The 22,396-nt window shown below is 48.6% G+C and overlaps 1 protein-coding gene across 2 annotated transcripts in view; it reads right to left on the bottom strand.

Moving 5' to 3' along the window:
• The window catches only part of SEPTIN7 (septin 7), an 88,222-nt gene extending 66,268 nt beyond the window's left edge, over window positions 1-21,954 (bottom strand). For both annotated transcript variants that reach the window (XM_068152765.1, XM_068152764.1), the window contains exon 1: window positions 21,862-21,954. In XM_068152765.1, coding sequence (XP_068008866.1) covers window positions 21,862-21,871 — 10 coding nt within the window. In that variant the 5' untranslated portion in view covers window positions 21,872-21,954. The remainder of the gene's footprint in view (window positions 1-21,861) is intronic.
• Between the last annotated feature and the right edge of the window lie 442 nt (window positions 21,955-22,396).

Raw genomic sequence — 22,396 nt, forward strand, 5'->3', positions numbered from 1 at the left:
GAGCAGGGAGGTAATTCTGCCCTGGACTCAGCACTGGCTAGGCCACACCTTGAGTCCTGTGTCCAGTTCTGGGCTCCTCAGTTTAAGAAGGATATTGAGACTCTTGAACATGTCCAGAGAAGGGCAATGAGGCTGGGGAGGGGTCTGGAGCACAGCCCTGTGAGGAGAGGCTGAGGGAGCTGGGGTTGCTTAGCCTGGAGAAGAGGAGGCTCAGGGGAGACCTTCTTGCTCTCTCCAACTCCTTGAAGGGAGGTTGTAGCCAGGTGGGGGTTGGTCTCTTCTCCCAGGCAGCCAGAACCAGAACAAGAGGACACAATCTCAAGCTGTGCCAGGGGAGGTTTAGGCTGGATGTTAGGAAAAAATTCTTCCCAGGAAAAGAGAGATTGCCATTTGGAATGTGCTGCCCAGGGAGGTGGGGGAGTCACTGTACCTGGAAGTGTTTAAGAAGAGCCTGGCTGAGGCACTTGGTGCCATGCTTTAGTTGATTAGATGGTGTTGGGTGATAGATTAGACTCAATCTCCAAAGTCTTTTCCAACCTGGTTAATTCTATTCTATTCAACATGAGAAGGAATTTCTTCACTGTGAGGGTCCCAGAGGCCTGGAGCAGGCTGCCCAGAGAGGTTGTGGAGTCTCCTTCTCTGGAGCCTTCCCAGCCCTGTCTGGATGTGTTCCTGTGTGACCTGTGCAGGATTCTCTGGTCCTGCTCCGGCAGGGAGGTTGGACTGGAAGCTCTCCAGAGGTCCCTTCCAGCCCCTAACCTCCTGTGAGCCTGGTTAATTCCATTTAAACTCTCAATGTGGAGGTTACAGTTACCATGCAGGCTGTAAGCTATCTCAGCTGCTTTGATGCCTTCTCAGGGTTTCTGGATACAAACAAATTCAGATCTCTAGAATGTGCTAGCAGACACTTTGCTTCTTTTTCTCATCTGAAAGAAACCAGCAGCACTTCACAGAAACTATCAACTACTGCCTACATACAGGGCTGGGGGGGGAGGGGGGGGAACCCAGCAAAACAAACACTGCAAGATTTGCATTAGAAGTTGTACTACAGGAACTAATTAAATCTTGACTACAGCCCTAAGGCCACGTTTACATTTTTGCTAGAACATCTAATGCTCAGAAAAAAAAGCTGGCTTCATCTGTGAACAGTTACTGCTGCACTGAGGACAAGCACATCCTCACAAACATGGTTATACATCAGAATGTTAAGGCTGGGAAGGGACCTCAAAAGTTCATCCAGTCCAACCCCCCTGCCAGAGCTGGATCACCCAGGCCAGGTCACACAGGAATGCATCCAGGAGAGTTTGGAATGTCTCCAGAGAAGGAGACTCCACAGCCTCTCTGGGCAGCCTGCTCCAGGGCTCTGGCACCCTCACAGGGAAAAATTTTCCCTTATGTTCATATGGAACCTTCCATGCTCCAGCTTGCACCCACTGCCCCTTCTCCTATCACTGGGCATCCCTTGAGCAGAGCCAGGCTCCAGCCTCCTGACCCTACCTTGCACATCTTTATCAACATGAATGAGGTCTGTGGTGATAGGTTGGACTTGATGATCTTTGAGGTCTCTTCCAACCTTAGTGATTCTGTGAGGTCACCCCTCAGGCTCTCCTGCTCCAAGCTACAGAGCCCCAGCTTCCTCAGCAGGGAGATATTCCACTGCCTTCAGCATCTTTATGGCTCTGTACTGGACGCTTTCAAGCAGTTCCCTGAGGTCCTTCTTGAGCTGAGAGGTCCATCACTTCCTACCAGGCACTTCATGCAGGTTCCTCTTTCAGCCCTCCTGCCTCTCTGTCTTCGTAGTAGTATCACAGTAGCAGTTCGGGTTGGAAGGGACCACAAGGATCATCCAGTTCCAACCCCCCTGCCATGGGCAGGGACACCCCACACTAGATCAGCCTGGCCAGAACCTCATCCAGCCTGGGCTTAAACACCTCCAGGGACAGGGCCTCAACCACCTCCCTGGACAACCCATTCCAGGGCTTCACCACTCTCATGGGGAAGAACTTCCTCCTCACATCCAGCCTGAATCTCCCCACCTCCAGCTTTATTCCATTCCCCCTAGTCCTATCACTACCTGACAACCTGAGAAGTCCTTCCCCAGCCTTCCTGTAGGCCCCCTTCAGATACTGGAAGGCCACAATTAGGTCACCTGGGAGCCTTCTCTTCTCCAGACTGAACAGCCCCAACTCCTTCAGTCTGTCCTCACAGGAGAGGTGCTCCAGCCCTCTGATCATCCTTGTGGCCCTTCTCTGGACACCTTCCAGCACCTCCAGATCCCTCTTGTCATAGGGGCTCCAGAACTGGAGGCAGTACTCCAGGTGGGGTCTCACCAGGGCTGAGTAGAGGGGGAGGATCACCTCCCTTGACCTGCTGGCCACACTTCTCCTGATGCAGCCCAGGATCTGATTGGCTTTGCGGGCTGCAAGTGCACACTGAGAGCTCCTGGTGAGCTTCTCCTCCCCCAGCACCCCCAAGTCTCTCTCCTCAGGGCAGCTTTCCAGCCAGTGACTGCCCAGCCTGGATTTGTGCCTGGGATTGCCTCAACCCAGCTGCAGGATCCTGAAAATCATCTTCTGCCTAAGTGTCAATGCAGACAGACTGAAGGCTAAGGAGCCAGCAGACCCTATTAGGTGTAATCCTAGATGGAACCTTCTGATTTAGCATTTTTCCTGGAAGAAATCGAGTTCCCCTGCTGCCAGACTGGCCCATAATGTGAAAGAGAGCCCACTAAATGGGAGCAAGCAGGAGACTCACTTCCAAAATTGAATTAAGATCAGAGCTAAAAATCCCCTGCAGATGCAACCATCTAGCAGCTATTTTGCCAGACCAGAAACACAAGTGAGACCTGCCAGCCAGTAATACCTCTGCTAGCTAACCAACTGCAGAACAGAAAAATCCTTATTTACCATAGAATCAAGCAGGTTGCAAGAGACCTCCAAGATCATCCAGTCCAAACTATCACCCAGCCCTATCCAATCAGCCAGACCATGGCACCAAGTGCCTCAGCCAGGCTCTTCTTGAAGACCTTCAGGGACGAGGACTCCACCACCTCCCCAGGCAGAATCTCTTCCTCACCTCCAGCCTAAACCTCCCCTGGCACAGCTTGAGACTGTGTCCTCTTGTTCTGGTGCTGGTTGCCTGGGAGAAGAGACCAACACCCACCTGGCTACAACCTCCCTTCAGGCAGTTGTAGAGAGCAAGAAGGTCTCCCCAGAGCCTCCTCTTCTCCAGGCTAAGCAACCCCAGCTCCCTCAGCCTCTCATCACAGGGCTGTGCTCCAAGCCCCTCCCCAGCCTCGTTGCCCTTCTCCAGACACACTCAAGTGTCTCAATGTCCTTCTGAAATTGAGAAGCCCAGAACTGGACACAGGACTCAAGGTGTGGCCTAACCAGTGCTGAGTCCAGGGGCACAATGACTTCCCTGCTCCTGCTGGCCACACTATTTCTGATGCAGGCCAGGATGCCATTGGCCTTCTTGGCCACCTGGGCACACTGCTGGCTCATGTTCAGCCTACTATCTACCAGCACCCTCAGGTCCCTTTCTGCCTGGCTGCTCTCCAGCCACTCTGTCCCCAGCCTGTAGCACTGCATGGGGTTGTTGTGGCCAATGTGTAGAACCCTGCACTTAGCCTTATTAAATCTCATCCCATTGGCCTCTGCCCTCCCACCCAGCCTGGCAAGGTTGCTCTGCAGGGCCCCCCCTATCCTCCAACAGATTGACACCTGCTCCTAACTTGGTGTCATCGGCAAACTTCCTGGTGATGGACTCAATCCCCTCATCCAGATCATCAATAAAGATATGGAATGATGCTGTCCCCCAGGGAAAGAAAAGCCAAATCAAACATGTAGTTAAAAAAGCACCTGCATGATTCCATGATAATTCCAATCTTCAGCACCATGGTCTAGTATCATCTGCTGAGAGGTGGAGCAGTAAAAGGCAGCTGACAACAGGTAGCATGATCACTTAAGTCTTCCACCCACAAGGGAGAACAGGTGTTCTGGTGCCAGACAAAAGGTTTGGGGAAAAACCAGCACTCAAACCTCACACAGACATCACCCAGCCCCTGGGCTGGGCCATGAGAGCACTCATTTTAACATCTGAACACAAAGAATCCCTCCCCTGGCTCAAGGGGCTCTCTCCCACCATCACTGCTGGCCTTACTTATCTGAAAGCTTTTTCCCAGATAAGCTATCCAGTTGCAGGGGTGTAATCAGCATTCAATCCAGAAAGGAAACAAACTTCTTCCCCTCTCCCTTTTCCCTCAAAACTTAAAGGCCTGTCTTCCCAGACAGAGGAACTGGAGTGAGGAAGTCAGCTTTTACTCAAGCCAAGAGAGGAACACACCCAACAGAGTTTTTTCCTTATATTATGTTTCATATACATCTGCCTTACTGCTTTGGGACTCCAGCTTCCTTACCCAGAGCCTGGGTGTTGCTCTGTTTCCTCCCTCCCCAAATGCAGAAGCACTGTTTCCCCTGCAGCAGAGCAGCACTTTCTCGTCCTCATCCCCCCCAGATTACCTTAAATCAGAGCCACTTGGCCCAAGCTCCACAAAGCCTAGTGGTGTGCCATTAGAATTCACACAGAAGAGCAGACATGGCAGCCCTCCCAGAGTCAGGGCTGACAATCACAGTAAGTGGAAGAGAATCAGGGCTTAGGTTGGAAGAGACCTAAGAGATCATCTGCTCCAACCTCCCCACCATGGGAGTGACACCTCTCAGCTAGACTCAGCTGCTCAAGGCCTCATCCAGCCTGGCCTTCAGCACCCCCAGGGAGAAGGCAGCCACAGCCTCCCTGGGCAGCCTGTGCCAGAGTCTCACCACCCTCACACTGAAGAACTTCTTCCTCAGCTCCAGTCTAACCCTGCTCTCCCTCAGCTTCAAACCACTCCTCCTTGTCCTGTCTCTAGACACCCTCATGAAAGTCCCTCTGCAGCTTTCCTGCAGGATCCCTTCAGATACTAGAAGGCAGTTCTAAGGTCCCCTTGGAGAATTCTCCAGGCTGAAGACCCCCAGTTCCCTCAGCCTGTCCTCATGGCAGGGGTGCTCCAGCCCTTGGATCACCTTTGTGGCCTCCTCTGGACTCACTCCAACAGCTCTGTGCCCTTTTCGTGCTGGGAACACCAGAACTGGATGCAGTCTTTGAGGTGGGGTCTCAGCAGAGCAGTGTTATCAGTTTGCTTGACACAGAAGAGGCCAAGGGGACAGGCCTTGCATCATCTTTGTGGGAGCAGCCATTTGACTCCACTACCAGAGACTGGAAACTACTTCTCAACCTTCTATTCAGGAATTCTGTCCAAGAAAACAAACCCAAAATAGCCTGTGTCAAATCATGTGATTTTTGCAGCCACACTCCTACTCCCAGAGATTTCATAACCCACTGAATGCATTTCATTTACAATGCTAACATTAGTCCACTGACCCAGGCAGGCAGCAACAAACTGATGAATATGTCAGGCTGTGCTGAGCAGTATTCTGCCTAGCACATGGGAATGGCTCGCAGGAAAACAAACTGAGCACCTTCGGATCACTGGGGAGGAAAACTTCACAGCACCTCCAGCCTCACAGTTCTGAAACCAAAAGATGCTACAGCACGTAGCAAACATACTCCTGCCTGTCATGGGTTGGTATGCACCAGATCATGGAATCACAGAATGCTTAGGGTAGCAGGGGACCTCCAGAGCTCATCCAGTCCAACCCCTCTGCAGTCAGCAGGGACATCCCCAACTACATCAGGTTGCCCACAGCCCTGTTGAGCCTCACCTTGAACATCTCCAGGGATAGCCCAGGAAGCCAATCAGATCCTGGGCTGCATCAAGAGAAGTGTGGCCAGCAGGTCAAGGGAGGTGATTCTCCCCCTCTACTCAGCTCTGGTGAGACCCCACCTGGAGTACTGCCTCCAGTTCTGGAGCCCCTATTACAAGAGGGATATGGAGGTGCTGAAAGGTGTCCAGAGAAGGGCCACAAGGATGAGCAGAGAGCTGGAGCACCTCTCCTGTGAGGAGAGACTGAAGGAGTTGGGGCTGTTCAGTCTGCAGAAGAGAAGGCTCCCAGGTGACCTCATTGTGGCCTTCCAGTATCTGAAGGGGGCCTACAGGAAGGCTGGGGAGGGACTGCTCAGGATCTCAGGTAGTGATAGGACTAGGGGGAATGGAATGAAGCTGGAGGTGGGGAGATTCAGGCTGGAGGTGAGGAGGAAGTTCTTCCCCATGAGAGTGGTGAAGCCCTGGAATGTGTTGTCCAGGGAGGTGGTTGAGGCCCCATCCCTGGAGGTGTTTAAGCCCAGGCTGGATGAGGCTCTGGCCAGGCTGATCTAGTGTGGGGTGTCCCTGCCCATGGCAGGGGGGTTGGAACTGGATGATCCTTGTGGTCCCTTCCAACCCTAACTGATACTATGATACTACTATGATAGGGCCCCAACCACTTCCCTGGGCAGCCTGGTCCAGTGTTCCACCACCCTCATGGTGTAGAATTTGTTCCTCACATCCAACCTAAATCTGCTTTTCTCTCATTTCAAGCCACTGCCCCTCATCCTATCCCTACAGAGCTTTGAAAGCAGTCCCTCTGCAGACCTCACAAGACTGCATACAAAAAATACCATAATACCTGAGACCCTTTTTGCATACAAGCTTGCTGTAAAATCAAATAAACCAGGATAGCTGAAAAAACAAAGCCAAAAATCCCACACCTCTACTGCCTTACAGTTCCCCTTATCTTTTTCAGGGCTTTCCAAAACCTCCCCTGGCCTCAAGGCACACATAAAACACTGTTTTAGAACTTCAGTGCATTTAGCCAAGCAAGATCAACATTGACCAACTACCCTATTTCATATACCCTCAAACATAAAGTGCCAAGAAAAACAGGCATGCAGCAAGGCAGAAAGCTCTCAATTCATCCTGCTCCCAGCACACACAAACAGGGCTTAGTTCTGAGTTATGACTGACCAGCAGCCTTAGAACCAAGATATGAAGAAGGCTGTTTTGAAAAGTAAGCTAAAGTAGTTTCAGCAAGGGTGAGGAGGGGGAGATTTAGATTAGGTGTTAGGAAGAAGTTGTTCCCCATGAGGGTGGTGAGAGACTGGCACAGGTTGCCCAGGGAGGTGGTGGAAGCCTCCTGCCTGGAGGTTTTTGCAGCCAGGCTGGATGTGGCTGTGAGCAGCCTGCTGTAGTGTAAGGTGTCCCTGGCCATGGCAGGGGGGTTGGAACTGGCTGATCCTCGAGGTCCCTTCCAGCCCTGACAATTCTGTGATTCTGAGAATAGTTAAACTATCAGCATAGTACAGGTCACAGTCACCATGCACCAACTCACAACACAGCCAACAGGAAATATAAATACTGGGAGGGGAAAAGCTAATGAAAAACCTAACTTAAAAAACAACCACCCAAAACAACCACCCACCCAAAAAACACCCCACCCCTCAAAAAACCAACTCCCCAAAACAAACCCCAAAACACACCCCCACAAATCCAAACATCCCCCTCGAACCCCCAAAATCCCCCTGGAGCCCCCACATGAAACACCCACCCAGAAACCCCCCACACCCTGCACCATAGGCTTGAGGTGAGGAGAAAGTTCTTCACTGAGAGAGTTCTTGGCCATTGAAATGTGCTGCCCAGGGAGGTAGGTGGTGGAGTCACTGTCCCTGGAGGTGTTCAAGAGGGGATTGGACGTGGCACTTGGTGCCATGGTTTAGTAGTCATGAGGTGTTGGGTGACAGGTTGGACCTGATGATCCTTGAGGTCTTTTCCAACCTTATTGATTCTATGATTCTTGCTGGGAAGAATTTCTTCCTAACATCCAACCCCAGTCTCCCCTGGCACAGCTTGAGACTGTGTCCTCTTGTTCTGGCGCTGTTTGCCTGGGAGAAGAGACCAACCCCCACCTGGCTACAACCTCCCTTCAGGTAGCTGTAGAGACCAAGAAGGTCTCCCCTGAGCCTCTTCTTCTCCAAGCTAAGAAACCTTTGTAGCAAACTGTTAAGCAGCAATTCATTCATCCTCATCCCTCAGGGAAACACTGTATGCCACCTCCACCTCACTCAACTGCATGAGCCCAGTGGGTCTCCTTATCCTCAGCTGCAGGGACTTCAGTCACCTCAAAGAAAGGCCACAACAAGCTGTGGCATGCAGCAGGCTTGAGATAAGAAAAATCCCTGTAGGTAGTGGCATGCTGTCTGATAACCTCTCATGGCTGAGAAGCTGAACAGGAATCCACCTTTGATAGCAGATCTGAGCAAGGATACATGTGCACGAGGCACAGCTCTCTGCTATCGCTGCCTACCTTATCACAAGCCAGCCACGAGGTTTCTGCAGTGCCAAATCTGAACCCTGGGATTTGAACCAGGAGGACAACACACAGCAGGTGTGTCTGTCCCTGCCACATTTTTCCACCTTATTACTCATGGAAGTTTAATTACTAAGTGGTTTTGCAAACAGAATGTATACCTCAAGTCCAAGCAGCAATACAGAAGAGCAGATTTAGCCTGGGTGTAAGCTCTTCACCACAAGGGTGGTGAAACACTGGAACAGGTTGCCCAAGGAAGTGGCTGGAGCCCTATCCCTGGACATACTCAAGGTCAGGCTTGACAAGGCTCTGAGCAACATGATCTAGTGGAGGATGTCCCTGCTGATGGCAGGGGGGTTGGAGTGGATGACCTCTGGAGGTCCCTCCCAACCCAAACCATTCTATGATACTTCTGCTTTCACCTCTCTCAGTACTCTGCCACCTCCACAGCCAGCACCCTCACTCTCTCCCAGAATAGCTTCAAGAACCACAGCTTCTGCTTGCTTCCAGAAGCAGATAGCTCTGAAGCTATACATATGTTTTGACACATGCAGTCACTTTGTCAGAATATGTGGAGAGAGCTCTAAAGGAGGTTTTGAAGAGCAAGTAATAAGAGGCTTTCCAGAAAGGCTCCAAAAGCACAGCAACACAAGAGCTGCAGCCAGAAACAATCATGAACAAGATCTCCACAATTCACTGGACAGGAAAGGATGCTAAATATACTCAGGAGTACTGCTATGACACAGCAGATTGAATGAAAGAGGTAGAAAGCCATGTCAGATATAGCCCTTGATCTACCATTCTTAGAAGCATAATTAAGGTGCAGTTTAACTCAGAAGTCATAGTATCATAGTTATCAATCAGGGTTGGAAGGGACCACAAGGATCATCCAGTTCCAACCCCCCTGCCATGGCCAGGGACACCCCACACTAGGTCAGGCTGGCCAGAGCCTCGTCCAGCCTGGGCTTAAACACCTCCAGGGATGGGGCCTCAACCACCTCCCTGGACAACCCATTCCAGGGTCTCACTACTCTCATGGGGAAGAACCTCCTCCTCACATCCAGCCTGAATCTCCCCACCTCCAGCTTCATTCCATCACAGGGGACCATCTAGAATCACAGAGTCAATAAGGTTGGAAAAGACCTCGGAGATCATCAAGGCCAACCTATCACCTAGCACCTCCTGACTAACTAAACCATGGCTCCAAGTGCCACATCCAATCCCCTCTTGAACACCTCCAGGGATGGAGACTCCACCACCTCCCTGGACAGCACATTCCAAAGGCTAACAGCTCTCTCTGGGAAGAACTTTCTCCTCACCTCCAGCCTAAACCCCCCCGGCACAGCTTGAGACTGTGTCCTCTTGTTCTGGTGCTGCTTGCCTGGGAGAAGAGACCAACCCCCACCTGGCTACAACCTCCCTTCAGGCAGTTGTAGAGAGCAAGAAGGTCTCCCCTGAGCCTCCTCCAGGCTAAACAATCCCAGCTCCCTCAACCTCTCCTCATAGGAACAAATATTCTCTGTAGTTACCTCACTTGGTTTAGCTGGGACAGAAATATTTCTGTGTTGCTGATTTCTCCTTTTCTTTGGGTTTGTTGGGTTGGTTGGGGTTTGGTTGGTTCTGTTGGTTTGTTTTGTTTCTGGGTTGGTTGGTTTGTTAGTTTTAGCTTTTTGTTTATTTGGTTAGTTTTTAACAGGAAACAAAACCCAAAGCACCATATGACAATCAATAAAGAAATAAATAAAAGCTGTTAGGGTGGTTTCTTTTTAACTCCTTTTGCTCTGTTATACAGCCCAACATAAAAAGCTGAGGCAGATTATGGTTTAGACCAGGTCTCAGGAAGAGGTTCTTCAGTAGGAGGGTGGTGAGATGCTGGAACAGGTTGCCCAGGAAGGCTGTGGCTACCTCCTCCCTGGGAATGTTCAAGACCAGGTTGGATGAGGTCTCATTAATGTGTAAAGGGTGAGTGCCAAGAGGATGGAGCCAGGCTCTGCTCAGGGATGTCCAAGGACAGGACAAGGGGCAACAGGGGCAAGTTGGAGCCTAGGAGGTGCCACATGAAGATGAGGAGAAACTTCACCACTGTGAGGGTCACAGAGACCTGGAGCAGGCTACCCAGAGAGGCTGTGGAGTCTCCTTCTCTGGAGACATTCCAAACCCACCTGGATGCATTCCTCTGTGAGCTGCTCTGGCAGGGGTTTGGACTGGATGATGTTTTGAGGTCACTTCCAACCCCAAACCCTCTGAGATTTTGCCTGTATCCTGGGTCTCAACTACCCAACAGAACTTAATAGGCATTAGTAAAATACAGTTACAGCACTCTGCACTGTGCCCCTAAAGCAAATTATTTCTAAGAAATCACATTTGTTTTCAGCAAAAATAGAAGCAGACACATAGAAAACTTCAGAAGAGCAACCAAACTGAGGGAGGAGAAGATATATGTTTATATATTATCACAGAACCACAGGATCAACCAGGTTGGAAAAGACCTCAGAGATCAAGTCCAACCTACTAGCTAATACCTAACAACCTAACCTCCTGACAACTAAACCATGGCTCCAAGTGCCACATCCAAGCCTTTCTTGAACACCTCCAGGGATGGTGACTCCACCACCTCCCTGGGCAGCCCATCCCAATGGCCAATTACTCTTGCTGGGAAGAACTTTCTCCTCACCTCCAGCCTCCACATAGACTGACTAGAAGTTTCCCTGTTGATCATACGGGACAACTGATCTCAACTCCTTCCTAATTAGCAAGGCACATCAAAGTGTTTTGCAATTAGCTGTAGAACAAGTGGCTGTTGCTGTCACTTAAAGCAGAAGCTGGCTTTTGAGCGGAACCTCAGTCCAAGTATCTGCAAACCACACACAATACCTCCTCCAAGGCAGTTCTCTTTTATTTAGATATCTGAACGCTTGCCACTTGACATAAAGCGAGCAAGGCAGATCGATTTACAGCCCAATAAAAATCTGGATGCTGCCCTCAGTTCAAACCACAGCCTAGCAGCATATAAAAATCACATCCTTTTATTTATGGACTGAAATAGCTGTGATAATTCAAGCTAAACTCCAATTCAAGCTAAGTTCCAACTGAAGGAACATCTAAGGCTAAAACCTGGCCTGATTGTCCAAGTCTCAAATAATTTCTTTGCCTTTGCTCTCTGAAGGTGTTTCAAAAGTGTTAAAGGTGTCCAGTTCTGGGCCACTCAACTCAAGAGATGTTGAGGTACTGGAAGGTGTCCAGAGAAGGGCAGTGAAACTGGTGAGGGGCCTGGAGCACAGCCCTGTGAGGAGAGGCTGAGGGAGCTGGGGTTGCTTAGCCTGGAGAAGAGGAGGCTCGGGGGAGACCTCATTGCTCTCTACAACTACTTGAAGAGAGGTTGTAGCCAGGTGGGGGTTGGTCTCTTCTCCCAGGTACCCAGCACAAGAGGACACAGCCTCAAGCTGTGCCAGGGGAGGTTCAGGCTGGATATTAGGAAGAAGTTCTTCCCAGAAAGAGAGACTGGCCATTGGAATATGCTGCCCAGGGAGGTGGTGGAGTCACCATCCCTGGAGATCTTCAAGAAAAGCCTGGGTGAGGCACTTAGTGCCATGGTCTGGTTGATTGGATAGAGCTGGATGATAGGTTGGACTGGATGATCTCGGAGGTCTTCCAACCTGGTTGATTCTATGAAGGTGTTTTAATAGTGAGGTCACTCAGTGATCAAAGGACCAAATGTACAGAGCAAGATCTGTATTTCAGCAACACAGAATTTATCTCCTCCTCCATATGGATTTGGCCATTGGGATGTGCTGCCCAGGGAGGTGGTGGAGTCACCATCCCTGGAGGTGTTCAAGAAGGGGTTGGATGTAGCACTTGGAGCCATGGTTTAGTTAGTCAGGAGGTGCTGGGTGACAGGTTGGCCTTGATGATCTCTGAGGTCTTTTCCAGCCTTATTGATTCCCTGATTCTATTTCCAACTGCTGGGCTGTGCTAGTGAATTAATAATGTGCATTTACTGGATGAAGCTCTACCTGCACTGTGGCAGGGGACAGGTACTGACCTTGCAAAATCACTGACAGAAGACATTGCCCTGTAGTGGTAACTGGTTTAGGTTTTTTGGCCTCAGTTGCTCAGGAAGAGGTAGAAAACAAAATATAGCCTGGAAAGAACCATTCAAATGAAAATGTTGTGCACTGTAAGCACCCTAAAGTATAAAAGAATAAACAGTGGGACACTGCAGCAGAACTTTACAGAGGTGAATGCAAAATGCTGTTTTTCTTGACACAGAGGTCTACATTTGGAGTGTTTAGTGTAGCAGGCAAGATGATGCTTTTTTGAGGCCTGACTTTGTTAGTTTCACTAAAATTAAACAAATGCACCAGGAGTGGTAGTGCTGTAGATCTTCTGAGCATGGGATAAGAGGCTTCACTCATCCTGTCCAGGCTAACCCCAGTCTCCTCACACAGGCTTCAGAGCATACAGAACCACGGTGGTTAGGACTCCAGCACTGTTTCTTTCTACATCAGAAGGCTCATACTGACCAGGTTACCTTTGGCATGTTTGGAACCACAGAGATCCATACACTGAACTCCTGAAAGGAGTTCATACACTTCATTTTCTTCTCATGACTTCACTCCCCTTGTTGGGAGCAAGGAAGGGCTAGCCACCAATCTGTGCAACCCTCTCAACAGCATCTCCATTCCCCAAGCCTTTGGCCAGAAGTCTGGAGTGACAAGATTAGAATCCTGGTGACCAAAATGAACTCAGCTCAGGAGGGAAATCCCTCTAAAAACAAATCACCACAGTTCAACCTGAACACTTCTTTTATGGTCAAGTAAGCAAAACCCCATCACATATTACTCAAGAAAACTGATGCTCAGTCAGGCTTGTCTTCAGGTCCTTTGAAGAGCTCCTTCTGAAGACAATGGTGGTTTTACTTCAGAGCACTGCATTAGCTGCTCCAAGGCCTCTGGAACAGACTTTGCTACTTGCCACGGAAAGCATTTTCAGAGGGTGAAAAATGAAAACAAATCAAACCCTCTTCTCCATCAGTGGCAGACAGAAATAGCTAATAAGGAAACCAGTTTCCAGTTATTTTTGCTTCACTGGCAATAAATTTTCTCATACTTTAAAACCAAGGAAGAACAGATGGGAAAAGAATTGCTGACTTCCAAGACAAACAAGGAAATGTTCCTCCCACAAAGCCTACATTTTCCTTTGAACTCTGCAGATGTTTTACCAATATCATCAGGAAAAAAAAATCATGTAGATGTGAAAGCAAATTAATGGACCACTGTTTAATACAGATACAAAACAAACGAGTCCTTCCCTTGCATTCTGTGAAGGGCCAAGTGTTTAATTCCCTTAAATCAGAGCATTTCTGCCCTTCTACAGCAGAACCTGCTCCAGGACAAATGAAAAACCACAAGTGCAGCCTTCAAAGCAGGAGTTTCATGAACAAAAGTATCAGAATAATGAACTTTGCATGAGCTTTGATAAGCTTCAGTTTCAGTTATTAGATGTCAGCACAGTTCCTGGCTTAAAGCCTCACCAATGACATAAGTGAGGTGCCACCTGGAATATTGCATCCAGGTCTGGGCACTCCCCAGTTCAAGAGGGACAGGGAACTGCTGGAAAGAGTGCAAGGGAGGGCTACAAGGATGCTGTAGGGACTGCAGCACTGCCTGGGGAGGAGAGGCTGAGAGCCCTGGGGCTGGGAAAAAGAAGACTGAGAGGGGATCTGATCAATGTCTACAAATATCTGAGGGCAAGAAGGGAAGGGACAGTGACAGCCTCTGCTCACTAGTGCCCTGGAAGAGGACAAGGGACAATGGATGGAGACTGCAGCACAGGAGGTTCCAACATGAGGAGGAATTTCTTTACTGTAAGGGTCACAGAGCACTGGAGCAGGCTGCCCAGAGAGGTTGTGGAGTCTCCTTCTCTAGAGACTTTCCATTTCCAGCCCTGTCTGGATGTGCTCCTGTGCGACCTGTGCTGGATTCTGTGGTCCTGCTCTGGCAGGGGGGTTGGACTGCAAGATCTCCAGAGGTCCCTTCCAACCCCTGACATCCTGTGAACTTCAGTGGTAGGAAGGCAGAACCATGATGTGAAGTGTGGAAAGTCAGGACCCTGCAAGAAAACTCTCACTTCAAACTGCCTTAACAGAAGGAAAACTACAACCATGTCACTCCACACCACGGCATCACTCCTCACACTCTTCATTGCAGCCTCTAGCAATGCTGACAGGAATTTTCCACCATTCCAAGATAAGAATACAAGACTTCTAACATTTGTGCTCTTGGTTTGCATAACATGGATGTTAGGAAGAAATTCATCCCAGAAAGAGAGCTTGGCCCTTGGAATGTGCTGCCCAGGGAGGTGGTGGAGTCCCCATCCCTGGAGGTGTTTAAGAGGAGCCTGGCTGAGGCATTTGGTGCCATGGTTTAGTTGATGAGGTAGTGTTGGGTGATAGGTTGGACTTGATGACCTCAAAGGCCTTTTCCAACCTGGTTAATTCTATTTTATTCCAACAGAACTACCTACAGTGAAAAACTGAGATGGGAATAAAGGCTGAGAACTCCTCAAAGATTGATTGGGCCCAACAGCTTTAGTTGCCTCTCTAACCTCCAGCCACTGATGAATCTAAACATTCTGCCTTAAATAGCATGGTAAGTGGCTAGGAAAAAAAGAAATGAAATAAAAAGGCTACAACACCAGAATAGAAATAAGGAGGAAAAAAAACCCCACACTCTTAGAAGCTGCTCATTCTGTTTCATAAGAGAAACTCTAAAAGAGGAGTATGGTCTGAACTGTAATGAAATATCAATGTGCTCAGAAGCTCAACACAAAGACATATGAAAGCCAGACTGGAACAGCTGCATGCAATACTCACACTAGAGAAAAAACACTGAGGGGAAAGAAAAAGGAACAAAATGTAACAGCTCAAAGGGATTGAAGAGTGAAGATCTGAACTGCTGCAAAATCAGCCAGAGGGCAAAAGATGCCCAGTGAACCACGAGAGTCACATTTCACGGGTCACAGGGGCTCTGCTACTACCAGGTATTTACATCCTAAATACTGCAAGTGAGAACATCCCTTTGGTTACACTATTAACTTGTCCATTCATGAAATGGTCAGCATTGCTTGCTACAGCAGACAAGGTTAACATTCTCAGCCAACAGCAAGCAAGAAGCAGCTTTCAACTCACACAGCACACTTATCCGTAGGCAAAAAACCCCAACCCTAACTTCTACTTTGAATCTCATTCCAGGCTTGCAGCAATGATGGCTCCAAAACCAGTTCTGCAGTGAAGTAGCACCTGATTATCCAGGGCTAAGGAACTGGAAATGGTAGTGGTGTGACTTCCAACAGGCCACTGTTTACACCGAGCTCATGCCACGAGCAGCCAACACACCACGGCTGCTCAAGGCAATCTGTTGTCTTTTGGGGGTGGAATCAAACCAAATGTTGGCCACCTGATCACCAATTTCAGGAGTGAAATGTATCCATCAGTGAAATACATAGATTGATAGAATGGTTTGGGTTGAAAGAGACCTCCAAAGGTCACCCAGTTTAGCCCCTCTGCAGTCAGCAGGGACATCCTCCAGTATGTTGGGTTGCTCAGAGCCTTGTTGAGCCTGACCTTGAGTACCGCCAGGGATGGGATCTCAACCACCTCCCTGGGCAGCCTGTTCCCACATTCCACCACCTTCATGGTAAAGAATTTGATCCTGACATCCAATCTAAACCTCATCTTCTCTAATGTCAAGCCACCTAATTTAAAACATCTGAGAGAAAGTACCTAAATGGACACACCAAACACCCCCACATCCAAGCACCTGAAACATCTTGCAGTGACTAATTACTCGACCAGCAAGAATCAGATTCATTCATTTCAGTTACATTCTGACCTACTAATTCTGTCATCAGCAGGAAGAAGGACCAGGTTCAGAGGCTGATCTCACAAGGCCACAAGGATGATCAGAGGGCTGGAGCTGCTCTGCTATGAGGACAGACTGAAGGAGTTGGGGCTGTTCAGTCTGCAGAAGAGAAGGCTCAAAGGTGACCTAATTGTGGCCTTCCAGTATCTGAAGGGGGCCTACAGGAAGGCTGGGGAAGGACTGCTCAGGATCTCAGGTAGTGATAGGACTAGGGGGAATGGAATGAAGCTGGAGGTGGGGAGATTCAGGCTGGAGGTGAGGAGGAAGTTCTTCACCCTGAGAGTGGTGAAGCCCTGGAATGGGTTGCCCAGGTGGTTGGGGCCCCGTCCCTGGAGGTGTTTAAGCCCAGACTGGATGAGGCTCTGGGCAGCCTGATGTAGTGTGGGGTGTCCCTGCCCACAGCAGGGGGGTTGGAACTAGATGATCCTTGTGGTCCCTTCCAACCCTGACTGATACTATACTATGATACTATGGTAATGAGTAAGATGGAACTGAAAGAGTGGCCTGAGCCCACTGGCACAGCAGTCCTGGACAGGCAGGCAGCTGTCATGCCATTAGCTCCAAACGGGCTGCAGCCAAGGTTGTAGCACAGTTTGGCACAGGTGACAGTTTCCAGAAGATGAGAGAATTAGAGGAATTGAGGTAATTGTGATGAAGGGAAGTTAGTTCCAGGAGAAAAATGAGACAGGTTATGTTCAGGAAATAAAAGGAGGTTAGGCTAGTCCTTTTCCATAGTAGATGCCAGTGTAGACCCCTAATGATACACACAATGAAAAGCTCCATAACTGATAGAACAACCACACAGCCCAGGGAAGCTAAAAACTGACTGGAAAGGTCAAAATTCACCATTTTTATTTCTTTTTCCCCTCCAGCAGGTTTAGAAGCAAGCATGTTAATTTAAGCTGCATTTGTAGGGTAGTAGAGCCTAGAGGCCTCTAAAATCAGGGCAACAGCAGGCAATAAATCCTCAGCAACGACACTTCACCCATCCTAACAAACCAAACATGAAGGTCACACCAAAGACCAAACATCCTCAGGTGCTGTGGTAGTAGGGACACTACTGAAAGAGTGATTTCAAATCACAGCAGGTCAGCAAGCACTGGGAATGGTTGGTGCTCAATTGTATTGCTCATCTACAGTTGTTTGTCACTTGTTCTTCCTCTCCTGCCATATGCTTAATTAATTTCTTCCTGGCTTTACGATTTGGGGGAGGATAATGAGGCTAGCAAAGAACAAGCAGCAGTGAGCATCTGAGGCTCTTAGTACCACCAACTGGCTTGATAAACACACACCCCCAGGACAGACCATAAAGGTGGTGAGAGAATGGCACAGGTTGCCCAGGGAGGCGGTGGAAGCCTCATAGCATCATAGAACTGTCAATGCTGATGTCTTCTGGTGAGGGATCCTGTTCTGTTTGGAAGCACAGAGTTGCCAGGGTTGGAAGACCTCAAGGATCAGCCACTTCCAACCCCCCTGCCATGGCCAGGGACACCTCACACTACAGCAGCTTGCTCACAGCCACAGCCAGCCTGGCTGCAAAAACCTCCAGGCATGAGGCTTCCACCACCTCCCTGGGCAACCTGTGCCAGTCTCTCACCACCCTCATGGGGAACAACTTCTTCCCAACATCCAATCTGAATCCACCCATTTCTAGCTTTGTTCCATTCCTCCCAGTCCTATCACTCCCTGACACCCTCAAAAGTCCCTCTGCTGTCCTCCCCAGCTCTCTTGTAGCCCCCTTCAGATACTGGAAGGCCACAATTAGGTCTCTTTGGAGCCTTCTCTTCTCCAGACTCATCTCTGGAAGTTTGTAAGGCCAGGCTGTATGTAGCTCTGGGTAACCTGCTGTAGTGTGAGGTGTCCCTGCCTATGGCAGGGGGGCTGGCACTGGATGATCCTTGAGGTCCCTTCCAACCCTGGCAACTCTGGGATTCCAAACAGAACAGGATCCCTCACCAGAAGACATCAGCACTGGCCCAGTCTGAGCTTTCTGCAGTGAACAGCAGAAGTATTTTACAATCAGTGCTCTTCTCCTTTACTGCAATTTCAAGCCTTGCAAAACACAGCCTTTTGCTTTGCCTGCATGCCAAAAAGCCATGTCTAAACCAAAACATTGCAGTGTGCATATAATTACAAAGGAAGCACTGACTGCACTGCCTGACATTTTCCTTTAAGTTGTCATCTACAGGTGACCTACAAGGCTCCAGGGACAATTAGAAAGCAAAACCAGACAATTCACTACAGGAGAGCTTCCAACACAGCCTTCAGAGTCAAAACCACCGAGGAGGAGCTCAAGAAACGGGAACTGTGGGGAAAGGCCTTCTGGAAACCTCACTGCAGGGTTGTGCACTTCATGAATCAGATTATTTGCTTGTCAAAAAACCTAAGTGATTTATTTAAACTGACTAAAGAAAATGTAGAAGTCTCCCCTCTGATAAGGGCCACAAAGCCTGAACACCTTCAAGAACAGACCTCTACGAAAGGCTGCCTCAAGTGATTATCCTGAAATGCATAAAGTCCACAGGAGAGAAGAATGTTCCAAGTTCTGAGTTCTGCTTGGGTGTTGCTTCAAATCACTTTAGCAGAGTAAAAGAGAATAGAATTAACCAAGTTGGAAAAGGCCTTTGAGGTCATCAAGTCCAAGCTATCACCCAACACCATCTCAGCAACTCAACCATGCCACCAAGTGCCTCAGCCAGGCTCCTCCTAAACACCTCCAGGGATGGTGACTCCACCACCTCCCTGGGCAGCACATTCCAATGGCAAATCTCTCTTGCTGGGAAGAGCTTCTTCCTAACATCCAGCCTGAACCTCCCCTGGCACAGCTTCAGACTGTGTCCTCTTGTTCTGGTGCTGGCTGCCTGGGAGAAGAGACCAACCCCCACCTGGCTACAACCTCCCTTCAGGGAGTTGGAGAGAGCAATGAGGTCCCCCCTGAGCCTCCTCTTCTGCAGGCTAAGCAACCCCAGCTCCCTCAGCCTCTCCTCCCAGGGCTGTGCTCCAGACCCCTCCCCTGCCTCATTGCCCTTTTCTGGACATGTTCAAGAGTCTCAATATCCTTCTTGAACTGAGGGGCCCAGAACTGGACACCAGACTCAAGGTGTGGCCTAACCAGTGCTGAGCGCAGTGCTGATACAGGCCAGGATGCCTTGTGATTTCATCACAAGAACAACAAAAGGGGGATTTCCTGATCCAGTGTTTAGAAGAAGAAAAGAAAAAAGCCACTGCAAAGCAACTCTGTTTGTTCCACACCTCCTTACAGCAGGAGAAAGAGAAAAGCACACGCCCAATCCTTAAGCAAGTGCAATTACACTAATAGGCATAATTACCATCTCCCCATAAAGGCTTCCTTAAACTGGGAGCTCCTAAGCATGGCAGGGTTACTTCTGGAATGTTTCTCCTCTTAAGCACACACAGCAGAGTGCAAGAGAGGATAGACTTTGGAATTAAGCAGACCAAATATTTATGTCTTGCTCTCAATTGTTTCAACAACTATCTTGGATTTGAAGAGCCCACACAAGATTAGGGTGGAAGCAAGCTTGACATTTCTCCCACTGGTCAGTTGTACCCTTTCAGATCCAGGATTAGCTGTTTTAAACCACTATTTGAATGCCTTCTCGTGAAAGGACCAAGAATGAAGCTCAAACTTCATGCATAATGCTGCCTACTTTGTCTTCTGCTCAGGGCCTTTTATACTACAAAACCAAGCCAGTGCAGAAGATTTGACTTCTGAAATCCTGATGAGACTTTTAGAATGTGGCTGCTATGAAATTCATTGCCTCCAAGATTTCAAAGACAAATCAATGTCCAGTGATAATTGATTAATAAGGAAAGCAACGGGGCTAGCACAAGACTTCAGTTTCTGAAGCACAGAAACACTACTAAACCAAACAATGTAACTCAGATGAAGCATAAACAGAGTTCATGAGATAAACATTGAAATGTTTATGGTGGCTAAGTATCACGGAGTAATCTCCCCAGCTACTCTATAATAGGCTCTAGCCTATTCAACAACTGCTTAGCCTTATACACACCCAAATTCAAAAGCCCTCTCTCCAGCTCTACTGGCACAATGGTACTGGAGGAAGTCACCACACACCACTCTGGGCAGCCCCATCCTGTCCAGAGCAATGCCAGTAACTTGGTGGCCTGGGGAACAGACATTTGATGGAATACATTCAGGCTTTATGCACAAGAAAGCTGGGGAGGGGTCTGGAGCACAGCCCTGTGGGGAGAGGCTGAGAGAGCTGGGGTTGCTTAGCCTGGAAAAGAGGAGGCTCAGCAGAAACCTTCTTGCTCTCTACACCTACCTGAAGGGAGGTTGTAGCCAGGTGGGGGTTGGTCTCTCCTCCCAGGCAACCAGCACCAGAACAAGAGGACACAGTCACAAGCTGTGCCAGGGGAAGTTTAGGGGCCATTTCACACACTTCCCCCAGTTCTACTACATGTATTAAGCTTTAAGTGACTTTCTTTCTGCAAGAATGAAACTTCCAAGTCCAAATGATCCCCCAACTCTGGAATAATATGGAGACAGTTCCTCCCCCCTTCCTTCTTTTTCCTAGAGGCAGCAGAAAAAAGGCAAAATTTATTCAAGACCAACCCGTTTTGTACTAAAGAATGAATTAAGGACTTGGATACTAGATTCCAAAAGAGCCTGCAATCAAGTTCCAAGATAAAATAAACAAACCAACCACCCCTCAAACTTAACAACTCTAACTCACTTTGGAATCAGAAGATAACAATAGTGACCCACAAGGATTGTGCACCAATTAGCCCTTGATTTCTAGGTCTGTCAACTGTGTTATGATGTAACAGGCCACACTTCCCCAATGACTGCACCAGATAGCCACTGTCTGGATGACAAAACATCACAAGCAGCATCTAGCCAGCCAAATGGCAAAAGATAAAGGTAGACATCAACAAAAGGACAGCTGGCTGTTATTAAACACTTCATAATAACAGTATCTTAACCACTGAGTCACATATATATCTATGCTACACACAAATGTACTTAACCTCAATCATAGTGTGCTCTCACACAAAAGGGGCTTTGGGGGTAGGAAATGAAATGCCCTAGCAGGAGAGATGACAATTTGGGTCATCATTAAAGCCTAAATGAACTGTTCTGCATGGAATTCTTCTGTACCAGCTCGAGTTTCCCATTCTCTGCAGTCCCTAGGGAATTCACTGTTTACATTTGGTCTCCCCTGCAACCATACAAACTAGAAAGGTTTGTTTAAAATTAAAGCTTGGATCTTGTAGCACAGCTCTGTGGCCACAAAAGTGCAGGATGCAGAGGATCCTGCTGCCTCACTGTATGCAAGGCAGGATTCCAGCTTGACTTTTGGATCCCTGTTGTACTCAAGTGCAAAAGCAGTTCAATTTTTCCACCCTCAAATTCCTTCTCTTATCTCAGACCTGCAAAGCACACTAGATGCACACCAAACCTTTTCACTTTTATTGTACAAGCTATACAGGTCTCACCTACTTGCATCTCAGACATGCTCCCTCTAAACACCCTAAATTTAACAGCCTAGAAGAGGAAGATCCATATTTTCACCTGAGATCATGCAAAAGATGTTTGCATCACCACAGAGCTTAAAGAGCTACATCAATATACTCCTGATGAGCAGCACTCAACACCAAAAGAAACTTACCTACTACCATGAGAGTGAATTCAAATCCTCTCTTCACAGACTTCCTGTAAACTTGATTTGGAAGATTTGCAAACCCCACATATCCTTCAAGGTTCTTCTGTTGCTAAAGCAAGAGAGATTCAGGAAAAGGGTTAAAAGAAAAGCTTAGCTTGCTTCAATTTTGGTTTTGTAGTTACCCATCACTTCATTTTTGCACTTGTGCTACAGAATCATGGAATGGTTTGGGTTGGAAGGGAGCTCCAGAGCTCATCCTGTCCAACCCCCTCTGCAGTCAGCAGAGGCATCCTCAACTAGATCAGGTTGCTCAGAGTCCTATAGAGCCTCATCTTGAGTATCTCCAAGGCTGGGGCCCCAACCACCTCCCTGGGCACCCTGGTCCAGTGTTCCACTACCCTCATAGTAAAGAACTTGTTCCTAACATCCAACCTAAATCTGCTCTTCTCTAGTCTGGAATCATTTCCTCTCATCCTGTCCCTGCAGGCCTTTGCAAACAGTCTCTCTCCATCCTTCCTATATCCCCCTCAGGTACTGGCAG

This window comes from Melanerpes formicivorus, unplaced genomic scaffold (assembly GCF_026170545.1).
Source record: "Melanerpes formicivorus ecotype bairdi unplaced genomic scaffold, bMelFor1.0.p_v2 SCAF_24, whole genome shotgun sequence".
NCBI lineage: Eukaryota > Metazoa > Chordata > Aves > Piciformes > Picidae > Melanerpes > Melanerpes formicivorus.